This window comes from Carassius gibelio, chromosome A13 (assembly GCF_023724105.1).
Source record: "Carassius gibelio isolate Cgi1373 ecotype wild population from Czech Republic chromosome A13, carGib1.2-hapl.c, whole genome shotgun sequence".
In the NCBI taxonomy this organism is placed as follows: domain Eukaryota; kingdom Metazoa; phylum Chordata; class Actinopteri; order Cypriniformes; family Cyprinidae; genus Carassius; species Carassius gibelio.
The window spans coordinates 21292377-21319607 of NC_068383.1; the positions used below are offsets into that span (position 1 = coordinate 21292377).

A 27231-nucleotide genomic window follows, 5' to 3' on the forward strand; every position below is an offset into this window, starting at 1 on the left:
CTGACTTGATCCTAATGATCTGAGTGCTCTGTTAGGTTTATATTCAGTGAACATATCTGCAATATATTTCGGTCCTAGGTCATTTAGTGACTTATATATGAGTAAAAGTACTTTAAAATCAATCCTAAATGTAACTGGAAGCCAGTGTAAGGACCTGAGGACTGGTGTGATATGCTCAGATTTTCTGGTTCTAGTCAGAATCCTGGCAGCAGCGTTCTGAATGAGCTGCAGCTGTCTAATGGTCTTTTTGGGAAGGCCAGTGAGGAGCCCATTACAATAGTCCACCCTGCTGGTGATAAAGGCATGAACAAGTTTCTCCAAGTCTTGACTGGAAACAAAACATCTAATTCTTGCGATGTTTTTTAAATGATAGTATGCTGATTTAGTTACTGCTTTGACATGACTACTGAAACTAAGGTCTGTCTCCAGAATCAAACCAAGATACCTGACTTGATTTTTAGTTGTTTGACCCCTAGAGTCAAGGTATGCATTCACCTTGAACACTTCATCTTTGTTTCCAAATGCAATGACTTCAGTTTTTTCCTTGTTTAACTGAAGAAAGTTCTGGCACATCCAATTATTAATTTCATCAATGCATTGGCAGAGGGAGTCAATGGGACTGTAGTCATTTGGAGATAAGGCTAGGTAAATCTGGGTATCATCAGCATAGCTGTGATAGGCAATTTGGTTCTTTCTCATTATTTGACTTAGTGGAAGCATATACAGGCTAAACAAGAGCGGTGCAAGAATTGACCCTTGTGGGACTCCGCATGACATGGACGTCCACTTAGACTTATGCTCTCCTAGACTCACAGAAAAGTTCTAAAATGCAGTGGCAGAAATCCCTCATGCAGATATGTCTAAATGGGTTATTTGAGAAAAAAGCTGAGTAATATAATAGATGAAGACCTCCAATAGAACTAGCTGTACCCCGTGTTGATGTGACTTCCATTTCTTGTGAAATAAGACAACAATGGTTTTGGTCTGAAGACTACCCAGAGATACCCCATAGCCAATCAATACCAGCAAGAGAGCAAACTGATGCTAAAGTAACTAACCAATTACGAAGTCAGATAAAGGATTAGAGTCCTCAGATCATCTGCAAATGGGATCAGTGCTGATTAGTGGGGATTAGAATGACGTAGAGAAACTTGATTCTACAATCACACAGCTCCTCAGCAGGCCACCCCCTTTTGCAGGGAAGGGAACCATCAGGAAAAGCCTGGTAGACCCCCAGCTGGTCCATTTAGGTGTATTTATGTAAAATTCCAGAGAAAGAGGCCTCTGGTTGCCAACAGCATGGACTTTTCTTGAATTTTGGGTTGTCAGAATGGCTATGGGAAGGGGATTACTAAACTAACCTTCTGGACTATAACACTCCTGTACAAGACAACAGGTAAAGACAACAAGAATCCTACAATAAAAGATAATCATACTAAAGAAGAATCCATTGTGATTCATTAGACACCAAGAACAAAAACATGGCTTTGATGCCCATAAAATTTAACTTGGCCAAGCGGGTCAAGCTGGCCCAAGGACTGTGGCTCCTGTACTGGCTCTCTGTCATGGCTGGGATCCTTGTCTTCAGCATGGGGATCTTCTTCAAGATTGAGTTGCGTAAAAGGAGTGAGATAATGGATAACAATGAGAGCCATTTTGTGCCCAATCTGCTTATTCTGGTAGGACTCGTGGCCTGTGGTATCAATGCTTTTGGGGGCAAAGTGTGCCATGACTCCCTTGACACAATCAAATTCACCAAATGGAAACCTATGTTGAAGATCTACATGAGCGGATGTGTTGTATTTTGCATTGCCCTTTTTGTCACGGCTCTACTGTGTTTTCTGATGCAGATTTCTCTGCATTTCGCCCTGGCTGAAGGCCTGAAGAATGGAATGAAGTACTACAAAGATACAGACACACCAGGACGATGCTCATTGAAGAGAACCCTAGATATGACCCAGATCGAGTTCTGCTGCTGTGGCAACAACAACTACAGGGACTGGTTTGAGATCCAGTGGATTAGCAACCGCTACCTGGACTTCAGCAATGACGAGGTTAAAGCGTAAGTACTGATTTTAGTTCTGAGTACTAGTGGAAATGTGCATAATATATGGGATCTAAGTGGAAGAGTTTCTGGATAATTTATTTACATTGTATTTTTCATTGGCTTTTGACATATCTGAATTTCTGAAATTCTTTATCATAGCGAAATGTGTAAAATATTAACTATTACCATAGATGTAGTCAACCATTGGACATTATTAGGAAAAAGTAATGAAGGCTGATCTTTTCTGGGTTTTGAGGAAGTTAAAGCTTGTTTTAGAAAGTAAGGCACATAAGAGGATTGAGATCAGCTGATGTATATTTTACTTTCCTCTTCAGGAAGTGTAACCCTAAAGACACTCTATTATGCAATAATTTACACATGATAACCAAGACAAAAAAAATAGCACAAAGGTTCTAATCAAACACTTTTTCAATATCTCGAAACAAACTTCTTGAAAACTGTTATGTTAAATGCAAGATGAATCAAATTTCAGAGTTTGTTTTGAGAGATTCCTAAGTAGATAATTGGCTCATGGGATTTATAACGAAGGAGTGGGCTAAAAGGGGGGTAAATGGGTCCATGGCTTAGATCATTTGTCTGGATCCTATTACAAAGTCCTTTAAAATTTACCTTCCACACAAATAATACCTCTTTTACCTCCCATGGAGTGAGCCCCCAGTGTTTGCCTTCCAATAGATTAAACTGTCCCAAAGAGATGTTCATACATTTAAAAATAGGGTTTAAAATAGGGTTTCTTTTTATCATCGGATTGGAGTCCTTAGCTTTGTCCAATAATCTCAAAGTTAATGTGGAGATAGGAATTTGTTGAGATGTGTTGCATCTCTTTAAATCTTAAATGCCACACATAATAAAACTTCCCAGTCAATATAATTAAAACATCTGCCTGACAGCTCAATCTTTTGGAATTTCATAGCCGTGTCCAGAGCAACGTGGAAGGCAAATACTTGATGGAAAGCGTTCCCTTCAGCTGCTGCAACCCTGGCTCCCCTCGCCCTTGTATCCAGCATCACCTGACCAACAACTCCGCTCACTACAGCTACGACCACCACACTGAGGACCTAAACATCTGGACCAGAGGCTGCCGTGAGGCTCTGGTGTCCTACTATGGGGGCATGATGAACAGTATTGGTGCTTTTGTGCTGCTGTTCATTATTATGCAGGTGGGTATGGGAGAGGAAATGGAATCCAAAGTTGAACACAGCTAACTCTCGGCCTTTGACTTTGTCACTAGATTACACTCTTGGTGGGTAAAGAATGTGTTGCTAGATTATAAAGGGAATCGCTAGATTATAAGGTCAGTTGGTGCGTAAAGAGTAATATAAATAGGTCTGAAAGAATTAGATGAATTATCTGCTTAATTAATTTGATTAACACTTTGTGTTGATTGCATGACAAGACATAGGGAACAAGCAATTATCATGTGGGAAGCTGACTTTTTAATTTTAATTTTTCCTCTAGTATACATTATCAAATACACAAACTATATTAATGGATATAAAGTTTAGTAGATGAGCACAAACCTTCAATCTGAACTGTTACATATTGATAATGTGACAACAACAACAAATGTGCAAAAAAATAAGTAGTTCAAGAGAGTTAACCTTAGTTTGAACTGAAGGTGTTGCCACGATCCTAAGATCGTGTTGCCAAACTGGATAATTCCTGGAAAAGTAAAACTCATGTGGGTCAAAACATCAGAAGCACACGGCGGTGATGCTGTTTTGAGCATGTGTGGAAATTTCCAGAGATTCATTACCCGAAGAAAACCCTCTTGTGGACATACATATTCCAAAGATGTAATCTCTTCCAAAAGGAAACACACACATTTGTGAAGCATGTTTAGTTCAACTGTGAACTGAATTGAATTTGTTGCAGGCTGCCGTGACTGTCGGTTTGCAGTACCTGACCACTTCTCTGGAAACCCTTGCAGACCCAGAGAGTCCTGAGAGTGAAAGTGAGGGATGGCTGCTGGAAAAGAGTGTGAAGGAGACTCTTTCTGACATCATGACAAGGCTTAAGTCACTGTTTAAAGGCAACCAGGTACAGGAGGGAGACGCAGAAGCAGAAGCAGCTCCCACATAAAGCTGAGAGTCATGCCCCCTCCCACACCATCATGTTTGTGGACACTTCTACCTTTGGGAGAAGGAATGCATGAAAGTCTAAAGATATTATCATTTAACCATACCAGATATTCAGACCAAATAAGTCTAACTGTCCATGTCCGTCTGCAGTTGTATAAAGTTTGATCTTTATATTTCCATAAAGTCGAGCGGATATTTAACCTGACAGCTTCACACATACCATATCACTTTTCACCATCAAACAATTAGGTGTTATTAAATCACTTTTCAGTAAGAAATGATTTTTTTTTTTTTTTTTGAAGGGGTCACACGGCAGCTTTTAACCGGCAGCTGAGGAAAATGTGTTTTTGTAAACGTTCAGTCACCTCCCAGACCTTAAAAGGATGGAAACAGTGGCGCACCTTGCTTTTTACACAACGCTGCCTTTAACAGTCCTTAGGTTGTCTGACGATTTTCAAAAGCATGTTGATGGTGATCTACTGGAGAGCAGCACTCTAACAATGGGGAAACTATTCTGTTAACAACAGAATATTGTACTCATCATGTTTGCCATTAATGTGTGCAGTTCTCTGGTTAAATATCTGCTTCACAAGTTGAAGAGATGTGGAACCAGGCTTTCTGACTCAACTTCAGTGCTCTGTTGAGTTCACCGTTGTGGGACAGTTACAGAAGTTGTCAAACTTGTAAAAGATTCTAGTCACTTGTTTGTTTTGATAATCTACGTTGGACAACACAATTTATTTTATTTATTTTTTCATATTGGTGTGATTTTTATTTTCACAGGCACCTCTCTTTCTGTACATTTGACCTTGACTTTGCAATTATGTAAGTTGTATTTAGTGAATCATATAGGAAACTATTTGTGAGATAAAAAAATGTTTAAGTAGATTCAGTGTTATTTTTTCCAAATACATACTCCTAACACACACCTCGATCTGAACAGATGTGACTCTTTGTTACTGATTTTACTGGTATTTACTTTGGTCTTTAAAAGACTTAAAATACTATTTAAAAGGCTTTAAAGGGATAGTTCACCCAAATAGCAAATTTATGTAATTAATAACTCACCCTCATGTCGTTCCAAACCAGTGAGACCTCTGTTTATCTTCAGAACACAGTTTAAGATATTTTACATTTAGTCCGAGAACTCTCAGTCCCTTCATTGAAACTGTGTGTACGGTATACTGTCCATGTCCAGAAAGGTAAGAAAAACATCATCAAAGTAGTCCATGTGACATCAGAGGGTCATTTAGAATATGTTGAAGCATTGAAAATACATTTTGGTCCAAAAATAGCAAAAACTACGACTTTATTCAGCATTGTCTTCTCTTCCGTGTCTGTTGTGAGAGAGTTCAAAACAAAGCAGTTTGTGATATCCGGTTCGCGAAAGAATAATTTTCGATGTAACCGGACCTTCTTGAACCAGTTCACAAAATCGAACTGAAACGTTTTACACGGTTTGCGTCTCCAATAAGCATTAATCCACAAATGACTTAAGCTGTTAACTTTTTTTTTAATGTGGCTGACACTCCCTCTGAGTTAAAACAAACCAATATCCCGGAGTAATTCATGTACTCTAACAGTACATTGACTGAACTGATGTGAAGAGAGAACTGAAGATGAACACCGAGTCGAGCCAGATAATGAAGAAAATGACTGACTTGTTCACGAGACAAGAACCGGTTGCATCGGTTTTCGCATCACCAGTATTTCTTTCGGACAGTTCAATTCAATAAACTCTTCATCTTCAGTTCATCTTCAGTTTTCTCTTCACAGCAGTTCAGTCAATGTACTGTTTGAGAACATGAATTACTCCGGGATATTGGTTTGTTTGAACTCAGAGGGAGTGTTAGCCACATTAAAAAGTTAACAGCTTAAGTCATTTTTGGATTAATGCGTATTAGAGACACAAACCGTTAAAAATGATTAAGTTCGATTTGGTGAACTGGTTCAAAAAGATCCGGTTACATCGAATGATTCGTTCGCGAACCAGATATCACAAACTGCTTTGTTTTGAACTCTCTCACAACAGACACGGAAGAGAAGACAATGCTGAATAAAGTCATCGTTTTTGAGTGGTGAAAATGGGGTAAGGTAATAAGGGCTGGTCACAGGTGAAAGATGTTTGGACAGCAGAGGCCCAGTGGGACACAGCTTTACCTGATTGGATGGAGAGAAGAAAATGGAATCTGTCCTGTTCAGAACAGCAGAACACCCATCCTCAGAATATCTTTTTTTAGTAGAAAACATGAACATGAATGTTTTTCAACATTAATATTTTATAAAGGAAAGTGTATGGTGTTTAGAGACCAAAACACTTATGGTTATAAGCAAAATAACATTTTATAAGAGTGAAATCATTTCTAACTTGGAGTACAGGTAGTGAGCACTGTGTCAATGTGTCATTTGGTATTTTCTCCAGCTCTGAACTGAAGTCCATACAGTGACAATCAGCTTGGGGAGCAGCTTACCTCTTTAGGAGAAGCTCTGGGTGCAGATCACACAGGAGAGAAAAAAAAGAAAAAAAAGCAAGCACTACTGGAACATGCAGGATAACCCTATTCTCTTGTACAGCAGTTGTTCTTGAACTGACCAAGATTAATTTACATACACATTCAACTATCAATAGTTTTCTGAAGTAAATGATAGAACAGCAGCAAAAGAATTTTGTTAGTTCCAGGTAAATTTAGGCTTTATGTTTTATGTCTGCATAAATTAAATGTACCTTTGTCACCACAGTCTGGGTTTCATTCTCCATCTTACGATGCAGCCAGAGAAGTCAAAATACTCAAAGCGTCAAAAAGGTCCAATCACAATTTAGCAAGCAAATAAAGCGGAGTCGTCATTGGCAAATCTATGGTAAATCTCAATGGAATTGTTATAGGCATAAGATAAACACGAGATTAAAGATGTAACTGGTTCCAGTAAAAGTACAGGAAATATGCTTTGTTCCTTGCCCTGCACAGTTCATATCAGGAACAATATGAAGTTTCAATAATCGTTTTAACTCTACAAGAATAGGGAAGTCTACACCACCTCTAACCATAATAAGAACGATATCATTGAACCACTTCAGCACTTTTTTTTTCAAACTGATTTTTGTTTATGCTTTTCAGCACCTTTAGTGGGTTTCGACATACAGCATAGATTATATTTCACTAAAATGGATGTATTGAAATGTTACCCATTTTACATTCAACCAATAAAACTGTGCTAGACGTTAAGTTAAAATGGTGTGTACATAACCGAGACTGTAAAATGTTTCTTCAGTTTGTTGCTTCAGGCATACTATGAGTTTGGGCTAGTTTTCTTGTTAAGATCTGGCCACCGATTAATTAACCGATAGTTCTTAGCGTGATAGTTCTACCGATAGTTCTTACAACATCTTTTACTCACCGAAATAGATTATTGTAACACTCTCTCCATTTAGTGAAATATATTCAAAGAGACAACTATATCAATTATAATAAACAATTTTGCAACCAAACAATAATTCAATAGTCCAGCTGTACAGTATCACAATTTATAGCTTCAGGTCAAACAGATACATTTGAGGAACTGATTTGGTCAAAACCTGCTCTTTAGACTCTGTAACTTTGTCTGTGAGCTGGACCATGGCTTGAACTCTGCATCTAAAAATCCTCCTTTTGCAGCGTTCCTGGATGAACAAGAGATTTGGACAGAACTAGAACAGCTAAAATGACCCGTAGCCAGTAAAATGAGCCACACATTAGCCTACCTGCTCCGGAACATACAGCGCAAACATTAAAACACTGATGGGGAATCAGCCCATTCATCAGTACATTGTCTGAATTAATTCAAAACACAACAGTCTTTTTTTCTTTTTTATTTCATTAATGTTTTACAATATAGTACAATGTACCCATTTATACAAGAATTCACATATTAACAAGTCAGTTCGTGATGTAATACACTGCTGCATCCACTGGAAGTGTCTCAGGAAATATGCTCACCGCATCAGAAACAGGCTTGTCATCTAAACTGCGCGAGACATGAAAACTTGTATCTGAAAGAAGCAACGGTGTGTTTTAATGACTTTCTGTGTCGCTGACAAATAAAACTCTTGATCTGGACTAAAGCCCCAAGCCAAGGCCACTATAAAGAAAAAGAAAAAAAGTCTAACGCAGACCAAAGTTGGAACTGAATTAGGGATATGCAACTCAGCATCCATTACTGCTGAAAAAAAAATCTTCAGCGGTACAAGGAACAAAATGCCCAAATTCACAACACACGGCACACACATCAAAATCATGTTTAAGAGTGGAATTCATGTTCAGTTCAAGGAAAGCATGACTCCATAGATCAAGGTCGCAATACGACACACAGCCGCGAGAAACACATAATACACGTCACAAAAGAACGAGAAACAAACGGTCATAAAAATGGACCACCTTAGAAATCCATCATATTAGAAACATACCAACTAAACACCTGTACATAAAAACTCACTCGCGCAAACACATACACAACGCAAACAAACAGAAACCAGGCATTCAAGGACATATTCATGTGCTCCCGGATCTTCCCCGCGTTGGCTTGTATTGTATGAACATGAGCACGTTAATTAGGTGGCCTTAACAAATGTATTGCAGCATTTGAGATGACGGGGGGGCAGAGAAGATGCTGTGTATCCTACAGGTGGCGCTATCCCTGCGTGGCCGTTTAGGGACATTTGTGCTTACTTGAAGGGCAGCACCACTGGTCAATTCCCAAGCGATAAGAGAACTGTCTTGCGAAATCTATATATAAGCAAAATACCTTGAAAATAATTTAATAGTACTTGGAGAAGAAATTAAATAGCATTCCTATGAAGAATATCTGTGAAACCATATTGTTGAGGTTCAATACCTTGGCTATATGTCTTTTTAAATATGTATTACTATCATATTTAAAGAGAAATCTTCCACTGAAAAAGAAAAAGTCATGCATTCATCCCCTGGAAAGATGGAAAAAGGGGTGGAGGAAGAGCAAGAGGGCTTGGTGACAACCTCTAGCTCCACTGTGCGGGTCCCCTTGTGAATTAAGGGTGGGTGTAAGATGTGAGAAAGCATGACGCGTGACTTCACAGGTGCTGCCAGTCGATGCCCACCAAAGTCTGATTGGCCTCCTGAGCGTGGCCGATCTCCTCCGTGATGCTGTGCTGGCGCCACAGCTTCTGGACCTTCCTGTAGCGCTCCTGGCACAAGTGTAATGGGTTTCCCCTTCTAAAAGAGACAAAACACATCCCTCGATCTCACACGGCAGTCAGAAATAATCGTGCGCGTCCAATATCAGAAATAGAGATGTACCTTAGCCCTTGGTCGGTTTCCCCGTAGTCGTCCAGGTATGGGGGAGCATAAAAACAGCCCTTAGTTTTGCCAGCCAGGAACAGGACCTGACTTTCCCGAACCCTGACAGAAATAAACACATACAAATCAAACCTTTCATTTTTGGAAAAACTCTAACCCTAACTTAAAAAAAAATTGGTTTCCTGACCACTGGGGTAACCCAATGATAACAACTGTACCTTATCCCTTAGATAACTTGCCAATTATATTCATAGATTTGAATCTACATATGCTTGCACAAACCTGAGGAAAATGCCGACTCCGGCTCCGCAGGCAAAAGTGTGTGCGGTGCATGCGCCCACATCCTCTCCTTCCAGCTCGGTTTGACAGCAGTAGCTCTGGGAGCACAGCATAGCACCACACACCAAGCAAAGAGTGGGAGCGCGAGACTTATCCCCTCCAGATTTAGGACACCTAGACACCACCAAGATGAACAGATCATTGGATTCATGGAACCAGGAATGTATGACTCAGTAGAGAGCGTGTCTTAGTTAGTGATTGCATTGGATCCGTAAGACAGAGGTGACTCACGTGAAGCTAGAGGCCTGGTTAATCAGGGCGCTGTAGTCGCCTGGCAGTTCTATGAGACGATTGGACTCTCTAGGAAACCTAAAACAGGGAATGGTGAAGAATGGTGAGCATTTGAGCATGGGCTGCAGTGAGCGCTTGAGTGTTGAGGAGCGGGACAGACCTGATGAGAGCCACGCTGCTCTGAAGACCCTGCAGCACACCTGGATGAGAGCACCACCTGCAGAGCACCGTATCACACCACAATTCATTAAAGCCACAGCTAACATCTGATCATCATGTTGCAGTTTTCAGAGACGCTTTACTAGATCGTGACGGTTACCCGTGCAGCAGAGGTTCCATGAGCTCCCGATTGTTGTAGTAGAGCTGGAGCAGGTTGGAGGGCAGACACAGGTATCCACACAGAGCCTCCAATTCACCCGCACCTAGAGCTGAACACAGTTAGCATTAGAAATGATCAAGCAAAAGGGAGAGCAAGCCAGTAAAACATGTAAAGTTGGAGTCATTTACTATGTAACTCGGGTGGTGCTGGAGCTCCGTTGAGATAGTGGAAGAACAGAGCGGCTGCCCTCAGATAAGGCAGGATTCCAGCTTTCACACAGCGCCACAGATGCCAGCCTGAGCTCACCTCATGCAGGCCACTGAAACACATACAACTTTCAGAACAACTTTTCAAAACCAATTAGAGCTTTATCAAAAAGTTGTAACATGTCTCTAGAATAGACATAAGTCAAAATAATCGCTAAGTAATGGTGTAACCAAATGTCTAGACATATGGCTAAAAAATATAAATAAATCCCATGTTCAGAGACTTTTTTTTACTTTTTGCCATGCATTGGTCATAGAGCTCATTGTAGCGGTGCCTCAGGTGTTGAAATAGATTTGTTATACATTATACAGGTTCACACGTGCTACGTTTGCAGTGCGTGTACGTTATTGTAACGCGAAAGCACATTAAAATAATGCGCGGGCGCGAATCTCGCACGCGGATTTCCTTTGCTCTGTTACAAAACCAGACGTACGTGCTCAGATACATGCTGCTCTCGCCCGGAGAGAGTGCGCAAACTTAAAACGCGCTTCCTCTCGCTCAAACTGTGTCTTGTGCACTCACAACTCTCTCTATGTTCATGTGCTAGACATTAAATATTTTTTGGACGTTTCCATTTCTAGCCTTTTACCGCGTGCAGTGTGAACGCTCTGATCCATTAACATTGGCTCGGAAAAAAGACGCATCACACTAGGCATATGCCCAGTCTGTTCCATTCTCGCACTATTAGCGTTGCATTCTGATTGGATCGGATAGCATACAGCGGGAGCTCGGGAAAAGCGATTTAGAAATCGTGCATGCTCAAATCGTGATTTATGACGATTTCGATTAATCGCACAGCCCTAGTTGCATATATTTTTTTGTGGAAACTATTATACTTTTTGTCAAGGATACTAGGATGAAGTTAAAAAAAAAATGTTTCCTTTGATTTTGTCACAAAATATATAAACCATAAAGTCAGTCACAGTGTGGCTGGCAGATGTGTGTGTGCTTTCACCTTCCCAGATGCGTCCTGAGTGTGTTGTAGAGCATACACACGTTCTCCTCCTCTTCCCTCTCTGCTCCTCCACCCTCCTGCTCCATCCGCATCTCCTCTGATGGCACACAGGAGTCAACAAATCATTTCTGAAGTCTGGTCTTGTGGCTGCTTGTGAAGGAGAAGGATGTGGTTCTCACCTGGTACAGAGGTCAGGAGGATCTGGACTATGTGAGCAACTGTGACGAGATGCAGGAAGTGCAGTTGAGCAGTGTCCGCACTCAGCCCTGAGGAATCTAGACAGAGAACCGCTGGATGGGACAGCACCAAGCTCACCTGTCACACACATTAACTGAGGTCAGAGGTCATTCTGGAACAACAGGCCAAATCTGAGCAGGCACTTTTACACACACACTTCTTGCTGTGCACTCTTATTTTACAAGATATGTGGGAGAAAAAAAAAAACATGTCAGTATGAGTTCTTAGAAATACTACTGCTGATATGTTTAAGCAGACGTAGGAGCAACACTGTTTGTTCACATACCAGTAAGTGAAACATGTCTATGTCCAGAACACATGGTGTATTCTCCACCCGAGGATCAGGAACAAGGGCTGAATCAACACAGGAGTTCATATGAGTGAAGTGAGGGCTGGCGTGCTTTCTCATAATATTTGATCCATGCCTGGACAACTATGTGTGTTAAAAGACTGTAGAGCTAATTCTTACCTGCTAAGAGCCTAATAAAGTGATTCTGTACAGTGGTATGAGAAGAGACGGTCCAGCAGGCCGAGCCAAACCGGGTCAGAGAACTCAAACAGTCATCCTGCATACACAAAACATTCGGGTTGCCAAACAAATCAAACTCAAGAGTGAAGATTTAAAGAATTAAGAGGCCACTTGAATAGGACAAACTATTAATTGATTTCCACGAGACATTCAAATTACAAGCTTGCAAATGTATTCAAATGTGTTCGATTACCTGTCTGCATGGTAAACTTCCAAACAAAGGCTTCTCTTCATCCACCAACAATCTCTCTGTGAGAAACGAGATGGCACGATCTTAATATACTGGACTTTCCAATTTACCTTTAGCCCTCATAATGCTTTAACAATCTCCATTCATTTTTGTATCCCTGGTTCCATTTGGACCCAGTGGAAAGTTAGCTTATAAAACAGTCCTAACTTAAATGTTTTTCAACTAAAACCATGTATTGGAACAATAACTTTTTAATATTACCATGTCATTACTATATCATTACGCCACATTACCCATTTTACTAATTAAAATGTTTCTAAATGTCAAATTTTACATGAACTTCAGAAAAACAGCAGGAAAAATATTTTTCAATATTTGTAAGCAATTATATTCTGTAGAATACCTCATTAATAAATCATTATATGAAATGTGTAAGAACATATTTTGACAATTCTTCGTATTATTAACATTGAAATCAATGGAACGTATTACATTTTCTAACAAAAAAAATCAGATCAACTTTCAGATAAAAAAAAAAAAAAAGCTTGATAATGCTGCAACAGTTCATCACTATGCATGCATATTCATATCCATTAACCACAATTGAAAAACTCCCTTATAATTCCAGGTATTCCATGATATTTGGAATGTTAATTATAAGTTATAACGTTATAGTGCAACACTTTCTTGCACTGACCTATACATTGAATGGTGTAGGCACAGCTGCCCCAGCACATGATTGGCACGCGGGGGTCCTGCTCATTTGGATGCACTTTAAGACCCACTTTATATGTGGCTGTCCCAAACGTGGTCAACATCTCCTTTATGGTGCTTGAGTACGGGTTCCTGACAGAAAGACAAGTGTTTTATTAGTGATTAGCTTTTGTGTGATGGGATTATAAATAACTGGTAGTTTTGTATATGGGTTTACTTTGGAGTGTAGTCCAGTCTGAAGCCATCAGGTGGAGGACAGTCATTAACACCGTCCATAGCATCAACACCTTCAGCATCTGTAGCTTTCCTGTGAGCAGAGAGCAGGGCTTTCATCTGCTGAGAGGTGATGCTCAACCACTGGCTCAGATCCGGCTGTTCAGAGCTGCAGACAAACACCCAATCAATCAAATACATCCACAATAGAGGTGCGTTTACAAATTTCCACTAATTATCTATTAAATACACAGCAAGAGCTTTGTAAATTATTAGTATAATCCATGTTATGACCAAACTGTAGAGTGCTGAAGGGATGAGATCATTTGGTACACCAAAACATAGAAACCAGTTAGCATTTAAGCACTTCCTGTTCAATTGTCCCAAAAGTCAATGGGGTTTTTGGTCTGAATGGCTAAAATAAGGTCTGTTGTTAGTATGTACATATTTTATTCTACGACATATAATATATCAGTAATACCCCCTTGTGATCTTTGTAAGACGTTTGCTAACAAGGGGCAAAATGTGACTACAGAGGATGCTAAAGAGCAGGTCATATGAGTTTTCAAAGAATATATCTTTTGTAGTTTGTAATGTAGCTATCCTTCAATGTAAACAGTCTGCAAAAAAATGTAATCAAAAAAGTGCATGAGAAATAAAGATTGTCTCTCAAAAGAAAGTGAAAGGAATAATCCAATTGGGTTTTTGTCAAGGGAATCAGGGTGATGCTCACTTCTAGGTTGGCCAACAAAAATGTCACCAGTGCAGCACTTTACAGAATCAAAGAAGAACTAGCTGGAGGTGGAAGTCATCTGTGTGTTTGTTGCCGTACCTGCAGCTGGTCTTGGTAAGAGGCAGCAGAGGAATGACCGTGTTACTCAGACACTCACAGAGTGGACACAAGAACTCTCCGTTCTCCACGTCGTAACTGGTGTGCACACGTAGCCTCTGCTGCCTGCGCTGCTCTTTAGCCTGCACCGCTTCAAAATACCTATATACATGACAAAAACACACTTCAGGGGTTCAAGGTATTGGGGAAAAACTGACATTGTGGTCATTTTGTAAAGGACTTTTTTTAGCGTGAGCCATCCTTTAAAGATTGAATGATTTGGGGAAAATTTAAAAAGGGTATTCACAGTTGGGTATTCTAAAATGTTACAGCACTCTGCTTACACTCTGCTTGTAAAGGGTTACATCTTTGTCAATCCTTTTAAAGACTAGCTTTTATAACAGGTGAAATAATTTAATAATGAATGTGAAATATAATAGGTTGCTGAAAGGCTGGCAATTAAAGTTACATTGGTTTGCTACCCTGATAGGAAGAGCACATTTTTCCGCATACGGAAGCATGCGTTACTCATTTTTCATGATGATTCTTACCTCTGCCAGCAGTGCGAGTGCATGATGTGCCCACAGCTGCCAGTGTGTGTGCCAAACGACAAGTCAGGGTGCATGAAGAGAGGGTCATACTTATCTGCAACACAAACACAATAGCATTAATTCAACCAAACATGCACTTTCATGGTACGATGACCCAAAGACACGCATATAAAACCTGCCTGGGTTGTGTGGAGGTCTCTTGCGGTTTTTGGACATGACAGTAGAGCGCTGGACAAAAGCAGCGAGCACCATGGCTTTGCCATCAGTCCTGATTTCCTGCTCCTCCTGACAAAGGATACATGTCACCATCTGTCTCCTCTCACTGCTGCCTGCTCGCCACCGGCGTGGACCCACACAGACCAGCGCACTATCACACGAACTGGGGCTATGAAGTAAAGACAGGACAAAAAAATAAGAGGACAACATCTGGAAACTAATGTATGATCCATGACATCTTCCGGCGTGATGCATGTGTGTACCTGTGCTCCAGTGTGGAGGAGGTGGAGGGGTCGAGCTCCTCCAGACTCTGCTGGAACAACTCTTTGTTCTCGTTGATGAAGTGTCTTTGCATCTCTGACATCTGAGCCATGATCTTCTCTCTCCGGAGCCGCGCCATCTCTGCTTTCCTCTTCCGCTCTGCCTTATCTTTATCCCGCACCGTCTACACATATACATGCATCCAGTGAGACAACAATGTAACTTTAACAGGTCATAATGCAAGCAGGTTACGCTTCCTATGCTCACCTCCTCCTGACTGTGCCCTGAGCTGTCACTGGGGGGCGCACTGGCCGTGCACTCCCGCGTGGTCTTGATGTTGGCCACGGTCTTCAGATACACAAGTAAATATGAGCATGTTTTTCATGTTGATATTCAAAATACATAAAAATATAACAAGAATTTACAAACTTGAAAACAACAACAACAAAAGACAAAAACAAACAAACACAAAAGTAAATAACATCCTATAAATAAATACATAAATCTAAAATAATATAGATATATTTCACTAATAAAAAAAACGTCTAATAAAAAAATAACTAACATTTTAAAATACCGAACTGTTAAAACAAAAGTAAAAAGAAATTAAATATCTAATAAATACATTTTGTCTTTCCTTTTTTAACACCATGTCATGGCAATGTTCTGGCGAAAGCCAATTTTAGTTATTCGAAAAAAGAAAAAGAAAATAAGATTGTTGTTTTTTTTTCTTAAAAAACGTGAAGTATCTCAATAAAAAATAAAGTAATAAATTAACCAATAAAACAAACAAAAACAAACAGTTTTTTTGTTTTTGTTTGCTTTTTAGGCTTTTGCTGCCCTCTATTGGATAGCGGCGACACTTACACAAACATTCCAGTGACAGGTGGCTTTGTAATGAGATTTGGATCAGCTTTACCTTGAGGATCCAGCGGATCATGTCCTTGTGCACCTCCAGATGAGGAGCGTTCTGCAGGGTTTCCAATAAAGCCAAGATACTGGGAGTGTTAGCAGGGGCCTCACCTGGTCCTACAATGAAGAGACTTAATCAGCTCAAGAGGTGTGTATGTGTGTCTGTGTGTAAGTGTATGACAAAAGAAAGACATACTGGAGATTTTGAGAGTGAAGTTGAAGTTGGTATCATTATCATCTGCGCTGCTGAGAAGATGCTGCTGTTCTTCCACCAGGCCCATGCCTATGAGATGCAGCACCTGCAGGACAAGGTCATACTGAGCTCCAACCTGAGTGTGCTAAGAACATGTCTAATATCATGGTAAAAGCTCATTTGTAGCAAGATTATGTTCATGATAAAGTATCGTATTTTTCGGACTCTAAGTCGCACCTGACTATAATCGCATCAGTCCAAAAATACGTCATGAGGAAAAAAACATACATAAGTCGCACTGGACTATAAGTTGCATTTATTTAGAACCAAGAACCAAGAGAAAACATTACCGTCTACAGCCACAAGAGGGCACTCTATGTCTTCAGTGTAGACTGAGCAGCATAGAGCGCCCTCTCGCGGCTGGAGACGGTAATGTTTTCTATTGGTTAATTTCTCTTGGTTCATGTCAAATTAATTTTGATAAATAAGTCGCACCTGACTATAAGTCGCAGGACCAGCCATACTATGAAAAAAAGTGCAACATAGTCCGGAAAATACGGTAACTGGAAATTAATTGATAATTACTTAAATATTACATACACATTTAGTAATAACTTTTTTTAAATAGTGATTTAAATGCTTCAAGTGAACTGTACTTGAAAAGCAAGTAATGGACAAGATTTGACGCTAATCTATTATGTTTGATTTCTGAGAGAGTGCTCCAGTCTCTCTCTCCCCCTCTCACACACACACATACACACACACACACACCCTCTGAAGCATGGACTCAGACCAGTGTCCCCCACTGTGCTCCATCGCCCACTGCAGCACGGCTCCCAGAATCCCCAGCAGCACGTCACACTGCAGTATGTTCACCAGGCTGGCAAACAGCGGACAGAACCGTGGCAGAACTGGTGGAGGGAGAACTATAACATACACACAGGAAAATCACTTTAAACACTGGCACCATCATCACATAACACTAGGGCTGCACAATATGCATTATTACTTTAAGGCTGCAATTTAATTAAACATGAGAGCAGCTCATTGTTTGCTGGTGTATGCAGACTCTTGGTTCACAGTTAATGGAGGTCTGGGTTTGCGTCACTTACAGCATACATTAGAACGCTTAAAACATGCATCTTCCCATACTCAACTAATGTGAGGCTTTACTCCCTGCAGACTTCAAAATAAAAGTTTAATGTTTTGATGTTTAACATTTAATAAATGGAGAAATTAAACAACTAATTTTAAAGTTTTCATGTAAAATAAAATTACAATCTTTTTTTATATTTTATAATACCAGCAGAAGTAACAATATAATTATTAAATAAATAATAAATTATTATTAATTGCATTTTAAAACTGTGTAGCCTTAGAAACAAGCACAGCAAATCAAAATCACGATTGCTATCAGAAAGATATATATATACATTTATTATTTTACATTTTTTTGTGGTGCCCAATTTTTAAATCACTGTATTTTCAAAATAAAAGTACCTGAATCTTCCCCATTTTGCCTCTTTATCTTTCTCTGAGCCTCTTCAGCCTGAAGGACAACACAGCAGAAAAAAAAAAAAATGAACATGGATTTTCACCAGTAGTTCTATGTGATTCATTTTTGATCATGCAACGTTACCTTAGACTGGTCAGCTCTGGAGTAATGGTGAAAGTAAAGATTGAACATCTTGGCACACTCTGGCCTGAGTTTATAAAGTCCTCTACCAGTCACACCAGGCTTCCTAAACCACACAATTCACACAGGATTACACACAAACCAGTTCAACTCTTTGGACCACACTCTTTTATTCAGAACACTCACTTAAACAAAGCCACACTGTCGATGACCCTCTCCATCCCGGTTTCTTTATTCTCCTGTGTGCAGAAGAGTGTGTCAAATTCATTGCCATAAAATACCAATAGGTGTGATCTATTTTAAAGCTATTCTCTGCTTAATAAAGACCATGATTAGGGATGGCAATTGTATAGAACTGAGCGATCGTTCCTTAATAGCACCGCAAATATTATAAGAAATGAATTTCTTTATGCAATTATTGCAATAAGATTTCAAAGCCAACGTAATTTACTTGTGATCTTTGACAGAGGTGAAGCAGTGAGGGTTGACTTACATTCTCAGGCAGGGCTTTGACCAGCTCGCTGTGGGCCATAGGTCGAATACATAACTGGTGAACGATCTCTCGCCTCGTCTCATCAGAGCTCTCCACCTGACCTACACCTGCTGTGTATCGCTCCCCTACAGGAAAAAACAAACACAAGCAAAGCATGAAAGTCTTTTTTTTTACTTATGACAAGCTTAATACACCCATATAACAATGTTGAGAAATGTTCACTCACCCACGATCATAATGACCAGATGCAGCATCTCCTCAATTAGGGTGTTATTCTGCTGAACCACATCCTAAAAGAGACAGTGAGAGAAACACACATCACTGGAAACAGAAATGAGTGCAAGCAGATAGAAATCAAGCAAAAAGCAAAAGGAATGAGGACAGAAGGTGGTTTGGAGGTATGCAGACCTTGTGAGCATTCTCTCTGCTGTATCGCTTTCTGCAGTCTGCAGAGCTGAAGATATGATAGAGCTCAAAACGGCTCAACACGATCATCAGGAAGTGGTTCGGATCCATCATAGAAGCTCCAGCCTAGATACAAAAACAGCATGCATAAGAACGTATACGGAGCATAAATATGGATGCATTGACAGTTTGGCAGGAAGATGTCCTTATGTTTGATATTCTCCATAGATTCTTTTTTCTCTACAATCACCACGATTTTAATAATATCAGCTCTTTGCAATTAAACCCTTTTTGGAATGAGATCTCTTCACACTACTGACCTGAAGCATGATGAGGTCTTTATCGAACATCTCCACTCTACACTTCACATTGTGATAATAATAGATCTGCAAAAACAATTCCAATTATTATTATTATTATTTTTTTTAATGAAAACGCATTAACAAATCACGCTCTTAAAGGTCTCGAGTATGAGAATGAAACGCATTTATAAACTTCTTGCCTGATTGACCAAAGAGAAGCCATTTCTTCTCCACATCCCAGCATGCACCTGGGCACAGAGTACTAGGCAACGGAGCGGGTGCTCGATCAACATGGGTGGACTCAGTTCACTCTGTGGAACACAAAAGAGGCCTCAGAAAACGCCAAGATTGTTTTTGCAACAATCCTCATGAACCAAAGCCAAAAACGTACCAGTGGCAGCTGCTCTGGGAATCGATAGGCAACCTCAGTTGTGCTCAGCAGAGCGTGTAAACCTAACAGGAAGAGAGAGAGATTGTGAAGTGACTCCTATATACATAATACACACATTCAATAACTCAAAGAACTCTCCGGGTTTATAAGCATGTATAAGGCCTTAATGCTCTGTGTTAAACCATGTTCGACGGACCTGCTAAAAGCCGGGACACAGGCAGGTGTATGCTGACTTTCTCCTGAGAGACACAGTAGCGGATGGTGTCGACGGAGTGGCCGCACATGCAAAGGGTTATGGGCTGCTCCCCATCTGTGAAACCACTGTGGCAGTGAGTCAGCGCGCTCAGGCACTTCTTATAGGCTTCGATCAGCACTTTCTCCTGTGCATGTGACAAATAGACTTTTTATCAAGACCCCATGGTGGATTACGGAAACTAAGGTTACTGTGTGTCTAACATGCACTTACGTCACTGGCACACCATTCCTGCATCATAGAGATGATATGTGTGAGCTTCATCTGTAAGGTGAACGCTGCCTCCCATTCTGGCTCCATCTCTATGTGCTGCCCCACTTGACGCACTACCGGGTCCATACCCTGCAAAGAGAACACACACAGCTGTTTTACTGCCCAATTTCAATTACCACTGACATGCAATCTTAAAATCACATTGGTATAGTCACCTGCATGCATTTTAGCAACTCCAAGAAAGCATCAAAACCTTCAAGATACTTCTCCCTGAGTTGGTCGGTCCACTCTGTCGGACGGCTTATCAGGACATACCTAGAGAACAAACCATTATTACACGCATCTCAAGAATTGGGAATGTTAATTTTAAGACACACAAACCTAACGGTATATGAAATGAGCAGACATGCTCAGTATCTTACTTGAGGTCTCCTATAAGGCTCTGGACTCGGCGGAATTTGAAGGCTTGTTGTGCGGTGTAGCGTTCGAACTGAAAGCGTCCCTGCAGGTCTCGGTGTCTGAGGTGGTCAACGAATGTGCGGATAATGGTGGTCATCAGGTTCTCTTCTGTGATCAACATCCGAGCCTGGAAAATTAAATACACTATTGCCACAACTGGCAGACCGCTGGAGGTTTGGGTCGTAAGCGGTTTTCCTATATGCGAAAATTCACTTTTATTGAGAGGAGAAGATGAGACAGAAGAGAACAAAGGCATGAGAAAGGAAGGAGGAAAGAGAGGAGAAAGCAGATGTGGAAACGCACGAGAAAATTAAAGAGAGGAGGGGAAGTGGAAAAGCTAAGAGGATAACAATAAGTAGTTTTAGTGAAGCAACTGAAAATATTTGGCCGGAATTTTACTTGTTGTTGTTGACAAAACTAAATTTACGGATAAGGAATTAGACGTTTAATTAGTACTTCTGCAATTTCAAATTCTAGAATAATTTAAATATCACGGAAAATTGCCAGAGTGCCTTCTGTGTAAATGCAAACACGTCCCGGGATTGATCCCAGGCTGAGCACCAAGTAAAATAGTTGGGGTTCAGTCCCGGAACGAGCTCTGTGTGAACAAAAGCCAGAACCAATGCTGTAAATGTTGTGTCGTAGTGATGACGCACGTTATCTTGTGACTCTTTTAGCGGGTGTTTTGAAGGCAGATCAATATTAAATATTTACAGTTCATATTTAACTAAATTTGATTAATTATTAATTGATTACAATCAGAGCTGTCAATCGATTACAGTTTTTAAAGTCATTAATTAAAGTTTTGACTAACTAATCGAACATCAAATTTGGCTGAGAAGTTACCCACAAAAGATCATTAAAAGCCATAGTTGTGTTACATGGGACAAGTATGAAATAGATATTTCAAAAAGTAGCTGTAGAAATATGTTTGACCTTTTCGGTTTCATTTTTAATTAGTGCATGAATATGCATTTTATTGATTTGTAAATATGATTTTTTTTTTTTAATAAACAACAAACTAAAACTGCCAGTATGTGGCAGTAAATGTCTTCATGAACATGTCATTGAGTCATTCATTCATTCGATTTGCTCAATCTGCGGATTCATTCGGAAATGAAGTAAATGGCTCTTTAGGAATAGGCCATTGAATCATTGGTTCACCCATTTCGTCCAAAACGTCGATTAAACACTCCTGTGATATTGCTCTTACTGCTTGTGTTTTATTGCTTATATTGTATACAAATGAGACAAAAACACAGCTGCATTTTTTGGCCCAATATCTTGAATTTTATGGGCACATAACCATTCATGCACTACATTGCTGCTGCCCTTCATCAACGGTCAACTGAATGACATGTAAGATGGCGTACAGGTCTGGGGAGGGGGGTGTGCATTCAGAGTTAAAATATTTGAATCATATTATTTTTTTCATAAATAGATAACCAAATTAACACATTTAACTGAAAACCCCAATTATTATATTATTTTAATTTTTGGCTAAATAAACTTTAATTTTAGTTTCGGTAAAAAATCTATTTCAGTGCGTTAAAGGAATGAGGAATGAACCGTTTTAAAAATGAAATGGGTAAGATGGAAAAGGGAAGAGAGAAAGGAAATGGAAGAAGAGACCGAAAACCCAAAATGACATGCCTCTTCCTCATGGCAGGACATCTCTCCTTGCATGTACTCACCAGAGAAGGCACGGTGAACATTTGCACAGAAAGATCAGTGACGGAGAACTCCCTGTCGTGGTCGTCTTTCACGTAGTCGCTCTGCAAGCGCTCATAGTTCTGCAGGGAGTGGTGAAGGGGCGGAGGAGAGGAGAAAGAGGCAGAAGAGAGAGGAGAGGTGTGTGGGATTGGCGGTACTCACCACAGTGGGGGCGGTGAAGAGCTGCACTGACAGAGAGGTCACTGACACTACACGCTCGTGATCGTCCTCCATAAAATCTGTCTGGAGGCGCTGGTAATTCTAAGGGAAGGGGGGAAGGGGGCAGATTCACCTTCCAGGTAAGAGCTCAGGGGCCTTCTGCAGTTACGTCCCCCGACTGGCTTCTATGTCAGGCACTGGGGCAAGTGTGGAGCCGGGGGACTCGATCTAAAGCTAAACTTTACACACTGTTTTTATAGTAGACTTTCTAGAATTGTTTAAGGTAAGGTACAAATCTGTCAGTCACACATGTGCAAGGGCCCTATGATTTCCCTAATGTGGATAAAAGAATTGTGGAATCCATTCATAAAAACTAATTTACAGTATAATGAAGTTACAGGTTGTCTGTGCATGTATATAAAAAAGACTGCTATTTAAATATAAAATCTGAATTCATCTCCAGCTCTGCTCTGAGAGTCACTTCACCAGCATTTCACAATTTCAGTTGATAAAAGACACTCAAAAGTGTCAAATGTCTTGATGGTAACCCACCTAAATAAAAGTTTGGTTTAAGTTTAAGTAATTGAGATGAGATAAATATGTAACTATTGTACAGTATATAATGTATAGGGCTGTGCAAAAAAATCGAATGCGATTTTCATGTGCATCTCGTCAGTAAAGGCGCTCCTGTGATAAGAAGTATATCTCCAGCACCTGCGTTCAGATCAGGGTTGCCAGGTTTTCACAACAAATCCTGCCCAGTTCCTTCTCAAAACTAGTCCAAAACTGTATTGGGGTAGCTTCAAACCGCAGACTTGGCAACACTGGTTCAGGTGGAGCGGCAGTTACTACACAGAGCCATAGTCCACCGACAAGCTACACAAAATCGCTTTCAAAATCGAAAAAAGAATCACCTGCGATTTTGAAATTGATTTCGTGTGGATTTTGAGTGAACTACGGCTCTGTGTAGTAAAGGCCAACCAGTGTTGCCAAGTCTGCGGTTGTTTTTCATGTCTGCGGATTGAAGCAACCCCAATACCAATAACGTGATGTTTAGCCCCTGAAATGCGAATTTTACCAAGGCAACCCTGCCAAAAAAACTTTTATTTTAACCTCGGGCCACCATTTTTATCGGGGAACCTGCTGGAAACGTGATTGGTCTAGTTTTGGACTAGTTTTGAGAAGCAACTGGGCAGGATATGTTCTGAAAACCTGGCAACCCTGATCTGAACGCAGGTGCTGGAGATATACTTCTTATCACAGGAGCGTCTTTACTGACGAGATGCACATGAAAATAGCATTCGATTTTTTGCACAGCCCTAATAATGTACTTATAATGTAATGTAGAAAATAATATTAAAAATAATAATAATAAAAATAATGTAATTAAATTTAAGGAATATCTGACATTTTTTTCTGTGTTTTAATCTTAAAAGGTAAACCTCTTTTATGCAGCAATTTGTTTGAAATGTATTTTTTTTTAAGGAATTAAGTTTTAATTTGATTACTTTAATTTGATAAATTATTAATTAAACAGTTAATGTTTTGTGCCATTTTTATATAATAAATAATTACATTTAAAATCCAGAAAATATTAAAACAGAAAACACAGGATTTCTAAAAAAATTAATAAATAAATAATAGGAACATGTTAATAAATAAACTTGAAATTATTTAAGATTTATTAATTCAACTGATTAGAAAAAATCTTGGAACAAATAAAACACTTTGTATGTCCATAAAAATTTGTTACATTTTTTATAAATTGTATACATTAATTCAAGTAGATTTTTAAAATTGGACAAATATTTTACTCAGAGAGATTTCAAAAGGGGCCCACATCAGAGTGCACACACAGAGAGAGAGAGAGAGAGAGAGAGAGAGAGAGAGAGAGAGAGAGAGAGAGAGAGAGAGAGAGAGAGAGAGAGAGAGATTTCCTGAGGTCACATCACGACTGGTTCAGTCGGAGGACTGCAGTGAGCAGCGAATCAAAGACAGCAGGAGCAGCTCCGCTAGGTCATAAGATCTCTCTCTATTACACATGCTCTCTCTCTGAGACGAATGGCTGCTCAAACTCTCTTATCCTCACTGATCAGCTGAATCAAACTGAGTGTGAAGTGAAAGTGAACTGGATGTTCTAGTAAGAATACAGACATGGCATATTTTTTTTAAACAATTACTTATTTAAAATAAGTGTTCAAGTGTCCGAAAGTGTACAGACAATAGCTGAGGATTATTGCTGTTTGATTATTACTGATGAGATCATAGAAAGTGGCCGCTTTAACAGGCTGCATTCAGATCTATTTTGATATCAGATGTTTTGTCCTGCTCTGAAAACATAACTGACTTTGTCTACATCAATTTCATATAAAAGTATTTGAAAATGCAAGTGCATTAAATCACAGCAGAAACTGAGTTTCAGGACAAACACAAAGCAATTTTCTCAACTTTTGGGGGCTTCATGGGGTTTAATCCCAATCATTAAAAATACTGTGCCATTGCAAATGGAAGTCTTACCTTTGCAAACTGGATGGCAAAAAGTTTTTTGTATTTTGAATCCATGAGTAAGCTGCTCATAAAGAGCTGGTGGTAAACATTTCTCGCTCCTGCAGAAAACACAAGATTAGATACATCATTAGCACATATGGGTGAATCTCACAAAATTAGTCAAGTACATGCCCCAGTCATATTTCACCCCAAAAACGAACGAAACTAACAGAAAAGTATGGTTACAGTTCATTTTAAAGTGTCCTTGTTACAGTTAAGTACTGCGCAATATTAATTAACAATAGGTACTTTCTAAAGGGTGAATTGCTTTAATTTACTATAGAAGGTATATGTAGCGTTTAACAAGAACAGTGCAAAAAAAAAAAAGATTTATATTAATATAATTATCTTATTTAAGCTATTGTACTATAGGATTGTTTAATAATGAGAATGGCGCTCAACTGAGAATAATGGAAATAAAAACGTAAAACATACAGACATACAGTAATGAGACTATGAAGGGAAATCAGTCTTGCTTCATTCACCTTTCCACATCTTGGAGTCACAGAGCATGAGCGTGTCCACCAGAGAAGAGTTCTCTCCCTCGGGTCCTCGCTGCAGACCCACCTGACACAGGATCCTCCTCAGAGCATCTGTTGGGGACAGCACTGATTCATTACAGCGGTCTAACACTCCGCTAGATTAAAATAAATAAATCACATTTCCTTTGATCTTTTGACATATCTTTGGACCATTAAAGCATTCTGTAAAGTTTCATAGCTTAAAATGTCCTCACATAGCGTTATTCAATCAAGTTCAAAAAACGTCTTGTTTGGATAATGGTGGATTTCCAACATTTACATATGACTCCCTCAAGAGAAAGATACTGTCGCACCATAGGCATTCACTCGCTTAACAGCCGACATTAGCAAAGCAAATAGAACCCATTATACATTGCTGATGATGTACGGTCTACATACAGTATACACATACAGGTTCAATTTCTGACATACTACGCACTCCTGACAACAGAGCAACTGGAATGTCGAGTACAGGAATGATCGCCTTTGATGTATCCTGTTTAAACGGCTCATATGCATCTCTGTGCTGACTTCCAGATTCAGAATGAGGGTTGAAAATTGGAATTGTAAATAGTTTTTCCTTATATTTATTTATTTTTTGGTGAAAAAAAACTTTAATGTTATAAGTAAACCTCAGGAAACATTAAAATAAGACAGCGGTGAAAATGAAAAAAGCATATTTTCTTAGCGATAGATGCTATTTACACTAAGTGCAAATAGCTATAGACTCTTTACACTATGCTATAATGTTACTACTTATTGCAAATAGTGGCAATTATCTGCATCCCAGAATTGTAGTACATTGTAAAACAGTATACAATATTTACTTAGAGTGTAAATTGTAATTTTAATTCAAACTATTAAATAAATGCCACCTAATTGGGACAATAAAGCCCTTCCTACACCTATTCTAACCCTATCCGATCCTTTATTTTCAACTTTTTGATTGCATTCTTCCTTTTCATTGAAAATAAATGCTTTTCTGTGGTGATTTGAAATTTGAAAAGAGAGAAAAAAGTTTGCCAAAAGGCGGATTCGAACCCAAGTCGATCGCATCAAAATGAAAACATCACACGTTTAATTATCGGTTTTAATTATCGGTTGTCCTTTGCAGTGTTGACTAGCCGAATCACACGTTGGTGGGCAGAGTTAGCGTATACAGCTTCAGCCAACAAGGCAGGCTATTTGCACTTAGTGTAAATACAAACTTAGTTAAAATAATGTGGCAAAAAAAATCCATGTCATCAACCTTTTAAATACAATAAAACTTGCGGTAGAATTTGATAAACTTATGATTACTGGAACCATAATACAATTTTGTTAAAAGAAAAATATATTGCAAAAAAAAAGGCGTTGCAGAGGATAAAGCAGAAACTGAATAATAATACTTTTCCTGAAGAACTTGAAAGTAAAGAATTGAGAGAGAGAGAGAGAGAGAGACTGACCTGAGTATCTGATGATTTGGCCGAGCCAGGTGAGAGCTTTGAGTGCAAAACACTGATGTGCCACTACAGAGGAGTGCATGACTTCAACCCGCAGGGGTTTCGTCTGCCGACTTGTGTTCCTCTGCAAAACATGCGTCCAAACATATTCACAAACAAATTACATTAACACTTCAATGATACTTTCATTTCTGCAAAGTTGCCCCCGCAATGCTACACTGTTGTGAATGGTGGCCAAGGTTTTGATGAAGTACTATGTCCCTCCTTCAATGTTTTGTCTTTT

General features: G+C 39.5%; 2 protein-coding genes across 3 annotated transcripts in view; one reads left to right on the forward strand and one right to left on the reverse strand.

Annotated features, from left to right (window-relative positions):
- The first annotated feature begins 1187 nt into the window (after positions 1-1187).
- On the forward strand, positions 1188-5035 carry LOC128026658 (peripherin-2-like). The gene is made up of 3 exons (XM_052613912.1): positions 1188-2062; positions 2982-3228; positions 3944-5035. The coding sequence occupies exons 1-3, from the start codon at positions 1482-1484 to the stop codon at positions 4148-4150; spliced, it is 1035 nt and encodes a 344-aa protein (XP_052469872.1). The 5' UTR covers positions 1188-1481; the 3' UTR covers positions 4151-5035.
- A 2946-nt stretch (positions 5036-7981) lies between these two features.
- The window catches only part of LOC128026482 (E3 ubiquitin-protein ligase UBR2), a 29568-nt gene continuing 10318 nt past the window's right edge, over positions 7982-27231 (reverse strand). Inside the window, exons 8-46 of one of the 2 annotated variants that reach the window (XM_052613670.1) lie at positions 26952-27072; positions 25471-25578; positions 24956-25044; positions 22442-22540; positions 20530-20693; positions 20323-20422; positions 20108-20236; positions 19838-20021; positions 19642-19703; positions 19451-19561; positions 19269-19334; positions 18952-19074; positions 18770-18833; positions 18544-18668; positions 18237-18289; positions 18054-18156; positions 17915-17963; positions 17186-17340; positions 16418-16520; positions 16229-16338; positions 15577-15657; positions 15312-15493; positions 15012-15217; positions 14833-14926; positions 14285-14443; positions 13457-13621; positions 13223-13371; positions 12529-12584; positions 12276-12372; positions 12093-12160; positions 11749-11884; positions 11570-11666; positions 10536-10666; positions 10348-10456; positions 10189-10245; positions 10029-10106; positions 9741-9911; positions 9459-9560; positions 7982-9374 (exon numbers count right to left, since the gene is read on the reverse strand). In XM_052613670.1, coding sequence (XP_052469630.1) covers positions 9233-9374; positions 9459-9560; positions 9741-9911; positions 10029-10106; positions 10189-10245; positions 10348-10456; positions 10536-10666; positions 11570-11666; positions 11749-11884; positions 12093-12160; positions 12276-12372; positions 12529-12584; positions 13223-13371; positions 13457-13621; positions 14285-14443; positions 14833-14926; positions 15012-15217; positions 15312-15493; positions 15577-15657; positions 16229-16338; positions 16418-16520; positions 17186-17340; positions 17915-17963; positions 18054-18156; positions 18237-18289; positions 18544-18668; positions 18770-18833; positions 18952-19074; positions 19269-19334; positions 19451-19561; positions 19642-19703; positions 19838-20021; positions 20108-20236; positions 20323-20422; positions 20530-20693; positions 22442-22540; positions 24956-25044; positions 25471-25578; positions 26952-27072 — 4398 coding nt within the window. In that variant the 3' untranslated portion in view covers positions 7982-9232. Of the gene's footprint in view, positions 9375-9458; positions 9561-9740; positions 9912-10028; positions 10107-10188; positions 10246-10347; positions 10457-10535; positions 10667-11569; positions 11667-11748; positions 11885-12092; positions 12161-12275; positions 12373-12528; positions 12585-13222; positions 13372-13456; positions 13622-14284; positions 14444-14832; positions 14927-15011; positions 15218-15311; positions 15494-15576; positions 15658-16228; positions 16339-16417; positions 16521-17185; positions 17341-17914; positions 17964-18053; positions 18157-18236; positions 18290-18543; positions 18669-18769; positions 18834-18951; positions 19075-19268; positions 19335-19450; positions 19562-19641; positions 19704-19837; positions 20022-20107; positions 20237-20322; positions 20423-20529; positions 20694-22260; positions 22360-22441; positions 22541-24955; positions 25045-25470; positions 25579-26951; positions 27073-27231 lie in introns of both variants that reach the window. The other variant, XM_052613671.1, reaches the window with a different exon arrangement.